The sequence below is a fragment of the Patiria miniata genome, unplaced genomic scaffold (genome assembly GCF_015706575.1).
Source record: "Patiria miniata isolate m_02_andy unplaced genomic scaffold, ASM1570657v1 HiC_scaffold_25, whole genome shotgun sequence".
Taxonomy (NCBI): domain Eukaryota; kingdom Metazoa; phylum Echinodermata; class Asteroidea; order Valvatida; family Asterinidae; genus Patiria; species Patiria miniata.
In genome coordinates this window covers 14,122,473-14,139,189 of record NW_024037064.1, presented here as the reverse complement: position 1 = coordinate 14,139,189, position 16,717 = coordinate 14,122,473, and the positions used below count along the sequence as shown (strand labels likewise).

Below are 16,717 nucleotides of genomic sequence, written 5' to 3'. Positions count from 1 at the left end.
CATTATTTACAAATTATATTCAACTGTGTTAATTCACTATTTATCAAAATCCAATAGAATTTCAACATTCCTCTGAATTAAACTGTAAAGTAAATAAAAAATTATCTTCAAGCAAACTTAAATCCTCGATTCTAATTGGTCCATTGAAACAAACATAACAATGTCACATGGCCACAATCCATACGGCACTCTGAATATTGAGCCAGTAAGATACGCACACCTTTCTGTATACACCATGCATGTGTAATTGTCTCCTAAAAAAATTTCTGTAGGGCGTGTGTGTTCCATTTTTACTGTGCTTCAAGTTTGCTTGAAGATAAAAGGGAAATTTTTTGTTTTATATTTATACTTGATATTTGGAAACTTCATATCAATTCAATTACTACTCGATTTCAAATATATATATAAATTTTAGAAATCATAAATGCTGTTGTATTTCAAATCATTTACATACATGTATACCTTTTGAAAAATGTCTATGCAAACAACTTCTTTTAGATGAACCATTTGTCACTTGTTTATAATGTTGCCTGACTCAAAAAGTTTTGTAAAATTACATTGTGATACAATGCAAGAGAAATATCAATAAACATTTGAATCATGTATTTACAATGTACTGTTTACTTGGTTACAAGATTATGTTCTTCATGTTACTCCAAGTTGGAAAATAAATTAATACAAATGTATCAGTACGCCCATAGTGTCACAAGTTTATGTACATGTGCGCTTTTCCGAAGGCATTAAATGTACATGTATGCAATTATTGTGTACTATTAAATCAGCAAAACACAACAAACAGTGTATAGCAACGAGCAAACAAAAGCCAGGCTACCTGCATGAAGTTAACGCTTTTGTACAGAGTTGTCGGGGTTTTTTTTTAAAACAAAAACAGTTCATCATGTCGCGCGTACGTTTTCGTTCTGTAGATTAAACCATGATTAAACTGAAAATAAATAGGCCCCTACTTCATTAAAATATTCTTAAATCCTTGGTTATAAAGAAACATTGATTGGAAATCTGGAAAGGAAGTTTTGTCAAGTTAACTTTGCTCCGTGAACCATATATGAAGAAAGAATATACATGATGTATAACGTCAAAACATTGGGCAAGGAACCAGAACAGTCGCAATGACTTCCGAACTTTCCGGCGAATTTGAACAAGTCATGTTTCACCAAGGCACCAGCAGAGGGCAGCATATCACTTGACAGGCCTCGGCCGGGGTACTGCATGCTCGAGCGGGGCACGCGACAAGTGTAAAAACAATGAAACTTACGTGGCTCAGAGAATATTCCACACTCGGCGTATATAAATTGGGATGGTCTCTTTTTCAGGACACCTCCAAAATTAATATAGAGCCGTGATTGGGTAGATTGCAAGTCGTTTTGAAATATATAGTTAATCAATTTGAAGATAAGCAAGGAAAACATTTCAGGACACCTCCAAAATTAATACAGACCCATAATAGGGTAGTTTAAAGTCGTTTTGAAATGTAAAATTGATCAGTTGAAAGTGAATAATTCACGTCAAAATGAAATAATGACATGATCATGACGTCACTGCAATTTTCGTCTATAACACGTCCCGGAATACTTGCATACCAAGTTCGAACCCAATTGGACCTCCGGTTCTGTAGATCATAGGGCCTTAAAGTATGTACATTTAGGATGACGTCATGTGACATGTGATGACGTCATAATGACGTCATGATTCGGCATACATCTTCAAATTGTTGTATAAGTGTGTGCCAGGCTTGAAGTCGATCGGACCGTATTTTATATAATTTTTGCAAAATTTGAAGAAAATATTAAAATTTGAAAATTCATAAAAATTCAGCTGATGACGTCATGATCACGTCACTTCAGATTTTTTGAATGCTTTTATCTATACCTACCTACCCATCAAGTTTCATAACGATCGGACATACTCTTATATGTGAATCACAAAATGACGTTTTGATGACGTCATGATAACGTCACACATTTTATGAAATTTTGTGCATCTATCTTTCACCTAACAAACATGTTACAAAAAGAATTTTAAATTTACCACATTCCATTGATGAGATTTGAGTAAAAGGTCCAAAAATTGCATAATTTATATAAAATCATATGATGACGTCATCGTCGCGTCACTGCAATTTTTGTCTATAACACGTCCCGGAATACTTGCATACCAAGATTGAACCCAATTGGACCTCCGGTTTTGTAGATATAGGGTCTTAAAGTATGCACCTTTAGGATGACGTCACGTGACACGTGATGACGTCATGATGACAAAAAGTTTTGGCATACATCTTCAGATGATAGTCTAACTGGGCGCCAGGTTTGAAGTCGCTCAGACCTTATTTCATATAATTTTTGCAAACTTTGAAGAAAATATCAAAATTTGAAAAATTCATAAAAAATCAGGTGATGACGTCATAATGACGTCACTTCAGAATTCGAATGATGTTATCTATACCTACCTACCCACCAAGTTTCATAAAAATCGGACATACCCTTATATGTGAATAAAAAAATCACGTTATTGATGACGTCATGATGACGTCACACATTTTACGAAATTTTGTGCATCTATCTATGACCTAACAAACCTGTTACAAAAAGAATTTCGAATTTACCACATTCCGTTTAAGAGATATGAATAAAAGGTCCAAAAAATGAATAATTTATATAAAATCACACGATGACGTCATCATGACGTCACTGCAATTTTCGTCTATAACACGTCCCGCAATACTTGCATACCAAGTTTGAACCAAATCGGACTTCCGGTTCTGTAGATATAGGGCCTTGAAGTATGCTCTTTTAGCATGACGTCACGTGACACGTGATGACGTCATGATGACGAAAAGTTTCGGCACACATCTTCAGATGATAGTCTAACTGTGCGCCAGGTTTGAAGTCGATCAGATTTGAAAAAAGGCAAAAAGTGACTTGTAGAACGAAAACACGTGTTATCCTATGAGAAAAAAAGTGGAAAAAAAAAAAAGGGAAAAAAAAAATAACAGAAACAAGAGCTGTTTCGGCGTGTACACCGAAACAGCTAATAAATAAATCCATAAACCATATTAGTTTCAAAAAAGCAACAACACGTTTGGTCATCATTTTATGTGCTGACATTGTGTACAAAAAATCAACAGAACGATTCCTTTTTATTAAACTTGCACTTATAAAAACTACAACTTGTATTTCCTGACAATTCAGGAATTATCAACCATACAACCAAGTACCCACACAATGACATTTTAACCAAGATCAATAATTGGTCAAAATAAATTAAATCTGGCGAAGACAATTTAATTACCTGCGAAACTGAAAAGGTCCGTCTCCTCATCTGCTTTCTTTCAGTTCCACTCTGCCCATCATTGTTGAACTGTCTTCAATCACTTGGTCATGCACCTGTTGGATGAGAAAAAAAGGAACGCTCAGGGACATAAACAAAGATCCATGTAAACAAACACAAGTTATTATACACTGCACTGTGACGAAACTTCTGCCAACATTCAATTAAGATATAGCCATAAATCTGTTTTCATTTTTGCGTTTTGTTAACGTTGTGAATGAACTGGGCACTGGCCATTGTGTCTGTTGTTCGCACAAGTACAAATGAATTTAAAAACCACTGTTTTATGTGCGATGACTGCAATCAGAGCTACATCTCTTCAAGTGTTATTGACTTGAGAATAAAATTATCGGTTTCGGCCATTACTTAGCCCAGAATGTATTTTTTGTCGACATATACATACCAGCTACGGCACTGCGAGTACTGTCCGAAAGCTTTCAAACTATGACGTATCCTGGAAAGTCACACATAACTCCATACTAGTCGACAATCCATGCTGAGTTTGGCTCCTCCTCAATTCCTGTGTGAATCATTGCTGAGTGGGGTTTCGTCATCTGTGAACTCTTGTAAACTCTTCTGGAATTTTGAAAAGGATTTTTTCAGAAGCTGAAAAAGTGAGATTAACTACCCTACCTGTCCTACCTGCCAAACTTAGAGTAGACTCTGCATACTCCCCCCCCCCAAAAAAATATGCAAACCATGTCTACACAAAACAAAAACAAGTTTATGTAGAAATACCACCTGCCTATGCAATGATTGATTAGGCCAATAAATTTACGTAATTACTCACTCCCTGCACCGTGAGTCCATTTTGTTATTGCACCATTCTCAGTACAGGCTACAAACATCTGTATAATTATCCATGCTTGCATTTACCTTAAGTTTTGGTATAGAAATTTGTGTTATACATTCTCACTATTGTCACAGCAACTTTTAGTTTTACACAAAGATTCAAGGAACTACACAACTTCCTCCGTTTTGTGACTTGTACACGTACATGAGCGACCGGGTGGTGATAGCAACATGTGAAATCGAAATTGGGAGTGTATATCCTCCACTTGATAGGCCTATTCCCTATGGAAGATAACCCACGTGGTTTAACAATCAGGGGAAGTAAAACGGTAAAATGTACATGACCCATGACCTATCACCGCTGTGTAGCTGTACGAAGAAATCCAGTATGGAAGTAATTGACCTCGAGAAAAAATACTGCATTCTACAATCACTTTTGGACGATCCATTTTATTTTTTAGCCTGAAAATTACATGAAAACTTGAAAATCTACAGTACAGAAAATCGAATTATATTTTTCGTGGTTATTATTTTTGTAGCCAGGTAGGCTTAAGTACATTTCATCATCATGCATTTCATGTCCATAAGGTCTACCAAGTGAGAACAATTGCAATTTCTATTTCCTCAGAAACAACTTTTCAATACAAAGGAAATCCATTAATTGAGCCACATTTATTCATGGTTAACAATATCGTCTTGGAAAGTTTAAGTCACACGTCCATTATATTGCACAGTTCAAAACGCCAATGGAGGATTATTTCTCAGGACTTCTGTCAAAACTTTTCCCATTGAACCCGTTTTAGTACAGCTAAGCAATACACTGTTCCGAGCGCCGGGATGCATGCGGTCGACATCTATGCCTACGTGTCTAGTTGCTGGTTCCCACACGTACCGGACGCCGGTATCATCAGTGACCATGCATGCCAGTGTCCCCGACCCCAGTGATGTGTCCATATTTGTTTATCGTTTTGGGGAGAAATTGGTTGCAATTAATAAGTAAAGTGCTTCGAATAAACTTCAGGTATGTCTAAGCAAAATCATAACAATAACTACGAATTTTGATGGCAAAATTCTTACCTGTTATTTGAGTAAAATTATGTCGGCTGCACGCTACACGTCCACACAACTGCAGTATGATGTCGAAATATGTAACGGTCATATGCTAATTGCGCGCCATATCGTGATTCAAAAACTGATTGGCCAGCGTCAGAACCTTGGAATGTAGAACAAATTACGCGCCGTGTTATTGGCTAGCGTCACAGCTTTGGCGTGCTGACAAATAATTTGTTTTTCATAAAAAGGCCACAAAGTTCAATTAAGTCGGATATTTTGTTTATATTTCTTGACATGATATTTTGCACTTTGATATAGTTAAAATTATACGTTAATTGATACAGCAGATAATTGGTACATTTACATCAATATCACGACGCAATTTTAAACATTTATCCAACATTAGAATAACGCAAAATGCGTTGGAACAATTACAAAACTGACGATTGATAGACATTGAATTTAGATTGTTAATCATGATCGTGACGCAATTTAAACGTATATTCAACGTCAGATTAATGTCGAAATCTGTACGTTGGAACAACGTTACCAAACCGACGTTGAATAGACATGGAATTTCGGTTGTTAATATCGTGACGCAATTTAAACTTTTATTCGACGTCAGATTAATGTCGAAATCTGTACGTTTGAACAACGTTACCAAACCGACGTCAGAGAGACGTTAATTTTAGGTTGTTAATATCGCGACGCAATTTTAACATTTATTTAACGCTAGATTAATGTCGAAATATGTACGTTGGAACAACGTTACAAAACCGACGTTGGAAAGACATTGTATTTAGGTTGATAATATCGCGACGCAATTTCAACCAACATTTAACGTTGGATTAATGTCGAAATATGGACGTTGGAACAACGTTACAAACCGACGTTGGATAGACATTGAATTTAGGTTGATAATATCGCGATGCAATTTCAACATTTATCTGACGTTAAAACAACGTCAAACTGTAACATAAAATCAACGTCGCAAAAGTGACGTTGAAATAACGTTGTTTTACGGTATTTTGACGTCGTGACGTCATTTCAACCAACATTCAACGTTGAAATAACGTCGTGTGCCCACTGGGTATTCTTTGCATGCAAGTAGAAGGAGTGAGGGTCATCATTTTTTGTATAACAGTGGAAGCTGCGTTACTGCGTAACCAAAACTGGGCATGATGTTTGCTGGCAACAATCAGCAAATACATGTACATGTTGGCCACACATAAGTGGTTATAGTGGAAACAAAGGATGTGTGCATTGTATTGCTACAGTTTAATTTAGCAATGAAAAGCTTTACAAATGTAAATCTTGTTCACATAATGATTTCAAATGTTGGTAACAGTGATGAAGTAATAGATGTACATGTTGATGAACATGTATGCTGAAGCACTTCATTCTTTCTTTACAAGGAATATTTGGCCATTTTTTTTAAACCTAGTAGGCCTACTGCTATTCATGTCAAATTTCTTTATACATGTATTCTCATTTGTGTGTAAACATTGCAGGAATCTATAGATGAGTGCAAGACGTGCATGATGTGTGTTGAGAAGTAACATCACCTGCCTGGTTGAAAAGGTCAGATATAGTTTTTAATTGATGTACACGTTAGTTTGAAATGGTGCACATCGTCATTGTTTTTAATCAAACATCACACAACTTTTAATGCATGTTTTTGTATTTCACAGCTAGGAAATTGATAGTTTATCTACAATTAGTTTATCATAAAGAAATTGATAGTTCATCAAGGATGGCATTGAAGAAAAATCTGAATATTTAGAAACTTCATCTCTTTAAAGCACACATGATATGTTAATGATAATAATAATGTGAAGCGCTTTGATCTTTGTTAAAAGCGCTATATAAGAACCTGTTATTATTAACTTGAAGTTGTGACATGTCCATTTAGGAAATGTTTCAATTAAATGAGCATTCAGTTGTGTTTAAAGCCTGTATGTACATATAACACTACTGTTGATAATGGTGGCTTGACTGCTGTTATATGGTTCAGCACCATACCAGTTCCTATGGGGGAATCTAAATCAAAGTGTGGACAAATACCATCAGTGTCAGTGCATTTTTTTCTTCAGACCAATCCATAAGTCCTGTCTCACGTTGTTTTGATCAATCAGAGAAATGGTATACATGTATGTCGGAATGTTTGCCATTTCTGAAACATGCAGTTTATAGTCATTGGAGAGGCACACATAGTGTTGATCATACGAGCACAGGATTGGAGTATAGCCAAACGATGTACTAACTCAACATCCAGAGTCTAAATATATAAATATTGCCTGCTGTCATGTTTGAATGATCTATTGATTATCACATGCTCTTTCAGTTTTCCAAGTTATGTGAGCTACGCTTGCGTCAGTGTGAAGTTGAAGGCTACTCATCACCTGTCATCCAAGTCAAAGCCTGTGAGCCACCTGTCGCTTTACTATGTCATCCAAGTCGCCACCTGTGAACCACGTCTAGCATCATTATGACGTTCAAGGCTTCTAATCACCTGTCATCCAAGCTTGAGCCTGTGAGTCACCTCTTGCATAACTATGATGTTCAAGGCTCCTTATAACCTGTCATCCAAACTCTCACAAATTGATCTTGAGGACATACTTAACAACATTATCAATGTTCATTTTTGCAAAAGTGACACTTTTGAGAATAAATTCACTTTAAAATTTTGGGGGCGAAATTTTATGGGGCGAGTTGGTATTTCTTGCCTAGATATAATGAAAAAGTCGCCCCCAAACCACTTCGCCCCATCCCTTTCACGCAACAATGTATTGATTAATACCAACTTGCCCCCATTGCACACATATGGTGACAATTATCAATTATTTTTCATCCTCCCTTCAGTTATCAATTGTTTTTTCATCCTCCCTTCATTGATTATACCCCATGGATTTATTGAAATAAATTATTTGACTGATAATTATGGGGTTTATCGAGTATGGTCCTGGAAATAATGAGAATATTAAAGGATTCTTTTTTTCTTTGTAATATCGAGAATAACTTCATCAGGATTTGGGCTCCAAACATTGTCAGGTATGAAGTTTAACTGTCACTATATATATATATATATTTTAAATAAGAGAGCTATTTTGGATTTTATGTTAGCTTAATTTACAGATAATTCAAATGATTAATAAGAAAATGATGTATATCAACAAATCAGGTCCACTCAATGCCATTCTTTTATGAAGGTGTACAATGTACATGTACATGTACATGTATTCTTATTTATTCTTCAATACAGTCTTTTGTGAACAAAGTAATTTCAAATGCAATTATAGTATTGTAAATTAGCAGGTTCAGATAATACAAAATAATGTGAATTGAATTTTTTTATGAAAAAAAAATACATGAACTTATATTAATTTGGTTGAGACATATCTGTGGTGAACATTAAGTTGTAGCAAATCCCCATTTCTAAAAATGGTTGCTCATGAAATTAAAGTGTGAAATAGCAAATAAATCACCTGTACATGTAATAAGATATAACTGTGAGTGTCAAGGTCTTTGTCAATGCTTGTCCCCCCTCAAGTCATCTTTGAACTGGCTCCCCAACTGGGTTTTACTATATTTTGATGAAATCCTTACAAAAATACTTGAACTGAAAAAGTGGATTGTATGCTAAGTTACCAAATAAATATTACATTCAATGTGTATTTGTAGAGTAATCTGCTGGGGATATTTTTTTTGGTAATGGATGCTGTTTCAAAATTCTGCAGTACAAATCTCAAGTTACACTTTACATTTTATTGGAAGCAAAAATATACCTTAAAAAGTTATGAACCTTCCCCTGTTCACTATGGCAATCATTTAGCTATGACACCAATTTCGCTGTTTCCATGGTTGATTTTGAGCTCTATATACTTGCAAATGAAATAAGAGAGTCACAACAAATCTAATGCTTCTTATTAGTCGTCTTACTCAAAGCCTGTTCTGGCATATCTTCTCAACTTTCAAGCAGAAAAGTTTAAATGACAAAAGCATGAAATTTTAAGCACTGTTTGAAAGTATCGATTAACTTAAAATGTGAGTTATTCTTGTCTGATTAGATAGAAATGTATGTAGATGTAGGAATAGTACAATTCTTTCTCCATAAAGGATATATTTACATGTACATGTACATGTACATGTACATGTATACTCAAAAATGGATGCTGTTTCAGTGAACAGCTGTTTGGCACATACATGTACATGTACAATGTATTTCTTTTACATTGCACTTTTTCAAACTAAAAATGACAACACAAACTTCCACTTTGTTTCCTGTGCAAGTATATTTACTTATTAAGGCTACATCTGTAGATGTACTGGAAATGTTGTCTAGAGTCTAGAGCAGTTTCATACATCAGATTTGTGTTCAATGTACATGTAACTTTACTCCAAAAGAGTTCTAGCCTACTCCTAATCTTTTCCATTGAAACAAAGTCTGAATTACTAGGCAACTCAAAATCGCTGTTCTCTGATTCTGCATCACTGATGTCACTCTCATTTACCGAGTCTTCATCTTCGCTAGGTACATTACTACATTTTCCTTGTTGACACTTGCACAGGTCAGTGCAAGGTATGCTATTTTCTAGACATGTACACTTAGCTGGATCTGTACAGTTAGTGCGTCTACATCTACCAGAACAATTTACAAGTTCCAAAACACTTTCTGGAGCAGGAGGAAGGCTTCCCCAGTGTATGGCCAGTTGACCATCTTCGATTTGCCAACCATGTCCTACTGGAGAGGGAAGCAACTGCATTTGGACAAGACTTTGCTGATAGACTGCAGCCTGGTAGTTTGCCCTTTTGATGTGCTGACACAGAGAATCTCTGTTTGGTGGCATCACTAACTCCGATTTCGCCAAGCAGAACATGTTGTACCTTGCCTTATTAACTTCTGAGCTATCATGCTGTGCATACATCATGCAAACAAATTTCTCTAGAACCGCAATCATGTCTTCTGCAACTTCAGGTGAGCCACCTAATTGTTGGAATACTTCCCAGAAATTGTGATTCTTCAGGAGAAGGCTGAGAGCTTTTTTTTTTCCCTTTCCATAAAAGGCGCTGACGCTGTCACACCCTGTTAAACAATGCATGCCAATCAGGGCAGCACTAGCTTCACTCCCAACACTATTATGAATGGCCTCCAAATCCAATGTGCGGAGTTTTGCACCGTTTCCTGTGTGAAGTAGCACACGACACGGGATTTTCTTCACCAATGAAACTCCTATGATGAAAACATCTGTGTCAGGAGACTTCAGAACAACACAGGAACTGTCTTGTGCTGCATAAGCTGCATGCAAGTACATACGAGTGTCGGCTTCCTCGTGGTTGCACTCCAGTTCAGGAACCTCATCCACATTGACGCTGTCGTCTCGGTTGTCAACATTACAGGAAAATGCATGGCACTTGGACCCATGGGCAAGAAAGACTTTGACTCCATGCAGGTCTTCTCCCTTATGCAGCCTCCAAGTCTCGAACATGTATTCAATCAGGTCTACCTTATTGGCACTACATGAAAGGAACTTCTTCCACTGCTGCGGGATGGCCTGTCCATACACCCTGATGCGTTGTGAACCACTTGCTGCTCTTTTTGCTCGCTCTGCATTCTTAATGGATACATCTGGGTAAGTATCAGTGACAAAATGAATTGCGGTGGCAGATATGCTATTTGCCAATGACACAAGACGTTGAAGGATGGAATCTGCCAGTTTCACAAATGTTTTAGGGCCTTGAGGTTTCTTCGGATCAAGCTGTTGAATCATGGCCATACCGTCTATGATGAAAATACTTCCAGATGGTATTTCTGTGGTTGAACTTTCACAAAGTCCTTCTACGGCATGAAGGAGATTGGCTTTGTTGGTCTTCACGAGACAGCCTTGTCTGGTTGCAAATGGCAGCGGCAATGGGCCCAAACAATAGGTCATCATGACTTGGAGATTGATCTTTCGAACCCTGCCGATAACAACTAACCTAGCCAACGGTTTCTATCTGTCTTGAGTGCAACCTCTCTCCCACGAACTGAACTCTTCACTTTTGGACATGTCACTGAAGGTCTTCAACTTCAACTTTTTCATCTTGGAAAAAAGGTCAACTTCTCCTTTCTGCAGCCTAGAACTTGCAAAGTCACAGAATGCGTTTTCACCAGACATTCTTGCCGTCTCCAAATCTGATGCAACCTCACAAGAAGCAACGACGCCTGATGAAATTTGGACCAACTCCTCTTGCTCATAACTAAATGGATTAATCATGCTGCAGACAACTTCTTTGATTGTAGAAACATCATTCTGATCACGTATGATGCGACTTTGCTGCAGATCAGAATGTTTGCCTATAACAGGGCCTTTTCCTGCCATACCCTCACACTGACGAGTGATAGCAGCTCTGGCATGGTGTGTTGTTATCCACCTGTTAAGTGCTCCCTTCTTGTTTGTGAAACCAATCATTCCACCTTTTGTCTTGGAATCCCTGTTTGCAGTCTGCTCTATTGTGAGATCACATGCAACTTGTGCAAATGACTGGCCACCACGTTGTACAACAAAGTTGCCATCCATGTGATGTTGGTATACTTCAGGGTGGCTGTTAGGAAGATCCATCATTTCAAGCCAATAGACAGGCATGTATCTTCCATAATTCTGGTGATCATATGCAAATATCCAGGGAAGCATTTCTCTGACACTAGATAGATGGAGTTCCCAATTCCCTTCTCGCGTGGCTCTCTGGAAAAGAAGTAGAACTTCCACCATGTTGATGTAGGAGCTCCAGAAGTTGAAGGTTTTGCTGCTGCTCTTGGAGGATAAAAAGTTATCATACAGCATAGCTATGTGTTGAAATTCTTGACTGAAAGCCAAATCATGCCACGCTGAATCAGGAAATGAGGAATACAGACGTGAAATCAGGTTTTTGGTCTGTCCTTCTGCCTGAGAGAGAGATGACAAGAAGCTGTCTATCCGAAGTTGCTGCAATGCCTCATACATGAGTTTGTGGGCTCTGATACTTCTGTTGTAGTGATGACCATTGATGACCCTGTTAATTGATCCAGTAGCAACAACCTCAGCCTCAATCAGAACATCCTGCAAGCCAGCATCTTTGAAGCGTTTTCCAATGCATCCCATGTAGGTCATTGAACTGTGGAACGAGCCTAGTCTCAGAACAAGCCTCTTCATAAACACGGAATTTCCCCAACGGATTATCTGAGCTTTCGAGTACATGGCCTGATCAAGCACAACAACGATGATGTTTAACTGTAGCTTATCAGCAATCTGCAAACTTCGATGCAACAATGTGAAAAGAGTGCTCATTTCTGTTGGGCTGGAGTTAATTATTGGAAGATAACCAATGGCAGATCTGGGTTGAGTCTCCACCTGTGACATTAGTTGGTTGAAGCCAGTCCAAGCAGGCACTTTGACAGATTCATCACATGAAAACCTGGTCAAATTGAAGGCCAGTTCAAGTAGCCGAGGACTCTTCTGGACTGTTGGACAAGCAGTTTGACTCAGAGTCAGAGAAACATCTTGGGCAAATGGCTTTGGTCCTTCTTTCTTGCCTCCGAAGTATGTAATGAGATTGGGTGCTGGGGGTTCAACTGATCGCTGATGAGTTTTTTTCAATGTTGATGGCTGGACCTCTTGTTCCACTGGTGATGATGGGGATGTGGTAGGGCGCTGAATTATTATCCCATTCGTGTTATGTGTTGTTCCCTTTCCAGATAATGTCTCTTCCCCAAAGTCATTATTATCCCATACTAAGATTGTATGGTGACCCCCTTTGATGCCTGCAGGTAGAACAGATAATGTCTCTTCCCCAAAGTCATTATTATCCCATACTAAGATTGTATGGTGACCCCCTTTGATGCCTGCAGGTAGAACATCATCTCCCCGACTCATCTCTTACTTGGCTAGTGCCGTGTCATGCTCTAAAGCTACCGAGTGAGAAACACAGTATCCTAGTCCATTCATCAACCCGATTAACTGCGAAGATCCAGAAAGATGGCGAAGGGTCATTGCCAGTGACAGGTGTTTCGGAGTTTGTACCCTCCCTTTTGATGCAAGATAGACAATGTCCTGTGCAATCGTCAAGATACGGTTCTGAACAGCATCTTCCACCTTGACATACTGGCCATCCTCCGAGGGGTCACTGTGTGCACCTACAGCCCATGCAAGAAAATTGAAGAGTAGTGCTGGAACAAAGGATTGTGCAGCATCTATTGTCAAGTGAAGTGCTGTTGGGGGCCATGGCAATTTCGCATCTACATCATTGATCTCCTTCTTCAGTGCCTGGGCAGACATAAAGAGGTCGCTCAGTGTGAGCTGGTCAACTGATGGAAGAAATGAAGATGGAGTCTTCTTTCTACTGGTAGTTGCTTCAGAATCAAGGTCTGTTGTGTCTGTGTCTGTGGTTGAGGGACTGTGAAGTGCTTCCTTCAGCAGCTGTCTGTCTTCGACTAGGGTATCAACAGGAATATCATCAACAAAAACAATCTCACTCTGGCGTCTGTCTTTTGGACGATGGAAGCACAGCTGAGGGAATGTAAGCTGGAGACGCCTCTTCAGTGATGTTGTCTTGTATGAGGTGATGTCAATCCCATCTGTGTCTTTTACCTGTTGAATGAACTGCTGATTCAACTTATTCAATCTAAGTATTTCCTTATTCACAATTATTTTCTGGTTGACATATGAACAGAACTGAGTGAATGCTACATCATATTTATTTTCTGTACCTGGTTCACTGCTTCTAGTCAAGTATCTAGTGTAATCTCTATAGCATGTCATGTGGTATCGAACTTCTATGGCCACACAGTCTGATTCACCAATGTGAAGCAGCAGACTTGTATTGTTTCGCTGTTTGACCGCTTGCTTCAATCGTGCAGCTTCAATTGAAGTGCATGTTGACAGAGCCTCCTTCCGACGGCCACAAGAGCGCCTCTTCCGGCTGATCTATTTGTCTCGTTGGCAGATGATGCATACGGATGGAAGAATGTGCTTGGAACGCTGAGGTCTGGAAGGTAGGCTTGCACTGGATCTGAGCAGAGGCTTCTTCGGAGGTCTGTCATCATCATCACTGCTTGTTTCCTGATCATCCACTGCATGTGAAGTTGAAGCTGGGGACAACAGATGAAAAAACATGCAAGCAATGACATGAATTCTGCAGCGACTATTGAGGAAAACAAGAAATCTATTTTTTTTTATTATGTGTCTGAATTGTTCTCATTGTTTCTTCATTGCACTTTTATGTAATCAAAATCCAAATTGCTGAGCCACTGTTCTTTCATGTACATGTATAGCGCACAGTTGGTACTGAGAAGCATTGCAAACCCTACCTCTCCATGTGAAATGCGTCTGGTTATGACTGCTTGTCTCTGGACCATCCACTGCATGTGAGGTTGAAGCTGGAGGAACAACAAAAGAAAAACATAAAATCAATGAGTATTGGAATAAGTATTAAAGAGTATTGAACAATCTAATTATATGTGCCTTTTGAAATTTCTATTCCTATTTTATAATATTGGGTCAACATATACCCCAAAATTACATGTCAGTCAAGTTGTCTGGTACACGAGTACACTTACACTCAGGTGAACTTGAACATTTACTTGAGTCAATTTATATCCAGGTCAGATTGTATGCTCAATGGAGCGTACACTGAGGCAACACAAATGTGGCTCAAACACTACAGTAATGTGCACCCCCAGCACCGACTTATCAAAAACTACAAGAACAAAAACAGACAAAAACAGACATCTGAGTCTTTTATTTTGAAAGTGTAGTATACTAGAATCTCCCTACCGTATTGGTATGTCTAATACTTTGCATGATACCGCTCATCTGTTGCTTTGATGGAAGGAAAAAATATTCTCTTCGACATACAGAAGTAACAAATTGCAAGAGAATGGCCATAAATAGATAAAAGAAAAATGTCATCACTACAAACCAAAGTGTACTGTCACTGGCAGAAGAAAAAAATGTGAACCCCAGAGAGTCTAAAAACAGAGGGGAGTGCAAGTTAACACTGAAACTAAATGCCAAGCATTTTTAGATTAATTAATATAACGTGAGAATATCTCATTTTCAAATGTGAAAAAAGTTAACCTCAATTTCTCTCTAAACAACTTATTTGACCTACTATTCCCAAGCACGGTAAGCAGCCGGTGTTATTTTATTTAAAAGAAAATATTTAATGTGATAAGCAGCATTAAGATATTGGAGGCCAAAGTGACCTTTTTTTCTGAGGGCTATATTAGAAATTCCCCAAGATAATAAAAAAAATATGCCACAGTGAATCGATGAAGACATATCAATATTTGATACAGTTTTAAGTTTGGCATAAACTTCCAACCTTTTCGCTTTTTGTTGGTGACACTTGCTAATACACTGTGCTACAATACAAAATTCTACACTGTCGGAAAGGTGCATTAAAAATCTCTGTGAAGTGTGATGTGTTGTCTGAGAACCAAAGAAAGAAGCTCGGAAGAAATGTTGATTATAGATGTCGAGTAACACATGCACTGTGAATCTGATGATGGAGCATTTTATGCAATATATAATCTAGCAACGTCACTAGATTTAATGTTACATGTGTAGACTGGGCTCTTTTCAAAAATGAATGGCGGCCAAAACACTGCAAATGGGCCTATGGAATCTTTACTTGCAGTCTACATCATCATAAATAATGAGTGAGCTCAGTCATTAGGGCCTATTACATGTTTAATTTTTGCTCAAACCCAATAACGAGAGTAACGTTATATTATTTACAGATATCAGGCCTATATCAGTATCACGTGCATAAAAAAAGACTACATTGTACAGACTATTGGACCTACCAATCTAGTTGGCGACATTCTCAATAAACAGGTAAAGGACAGGGTTTTGATTTTTTTTGAGGGAAATTTGGGGATAAAATAACGATGACAGCGCGGCGACAACACGCGACCCAAAAATAAAGATGGCGATCACCGTGTGATGTACCGTGAGCACACACGGCGCGCTGAATCACAAGGCACAAACCGCGCAGGATAATTTGTGATTTCTACCACAAGCATGCCAAGAATCTGTTCAACATTGCAAAAAGGGTGTCATTAGACATTATTTGAGAAAAATCTGCTTTTGATTGTAAAGATGATTTTTGAGCAAAATTTTTTTTTGACTCTTAATTTGATCAAAACAAAACACGCCAGGGGCCCTACACTTCATGATCGCCTCACCATGCTCACACTGTCATGACTGTACATGTACATCCTGAATTGAATAGCATTCTTTTGACAATGACATATTTGATTTCTTTCCAACTCAAAGAAACCACGTACTTATCGATAGCATAGTCGTAAAATTGTGACACCTACCAGTTTCGGAGATTTCCCTCTGCCTTTTCTTTTGGAGTTTATCGATCTTATTTTTGTCCGTAAAGCGAGCATAGCAAGATCGATGAAACCCAGCGTTTTCCGGTGGTCCACCTGGTGAAGCTAGGCCAGCTGCTCTCTGCCACTGATGTTGGTCGTCACGTTTGGCCAGAAAGTCTCGCGCTATAT

At 38.2% G+C, this 16,717-nt stretch overlaps 1 protein-coding gene across 1 annotated transcript; it reads right to left on the bottom strand.

Moving 5' to 3' along the window:
* Positions 1-12,985: 12,985 nt before the first annotated feature.
* Positions 12,986-15,177, bottom strand: LOC119733191. The gene is made up of 2 exons (XM_038206778.1): positions 14,513-15,177; positions 12,986-14,293 (listed from the first exon to the last, which is right to left on the bottom strand). Exon 2 carries the CDS (start codon positions 13,962-13,964, stop codon positions 13,083-13,085), a length of 882 nt encoding a protein of 293 aa, XP_038062706.1. The 5' UTR covers positions 13,965-14,293; positions 14,513-15,177; the 3' UTR covers positions 12,986-13,082.
* Between the last annotated feature and the right edge of the window lie 1,540 nt (positions 15,178-16,717).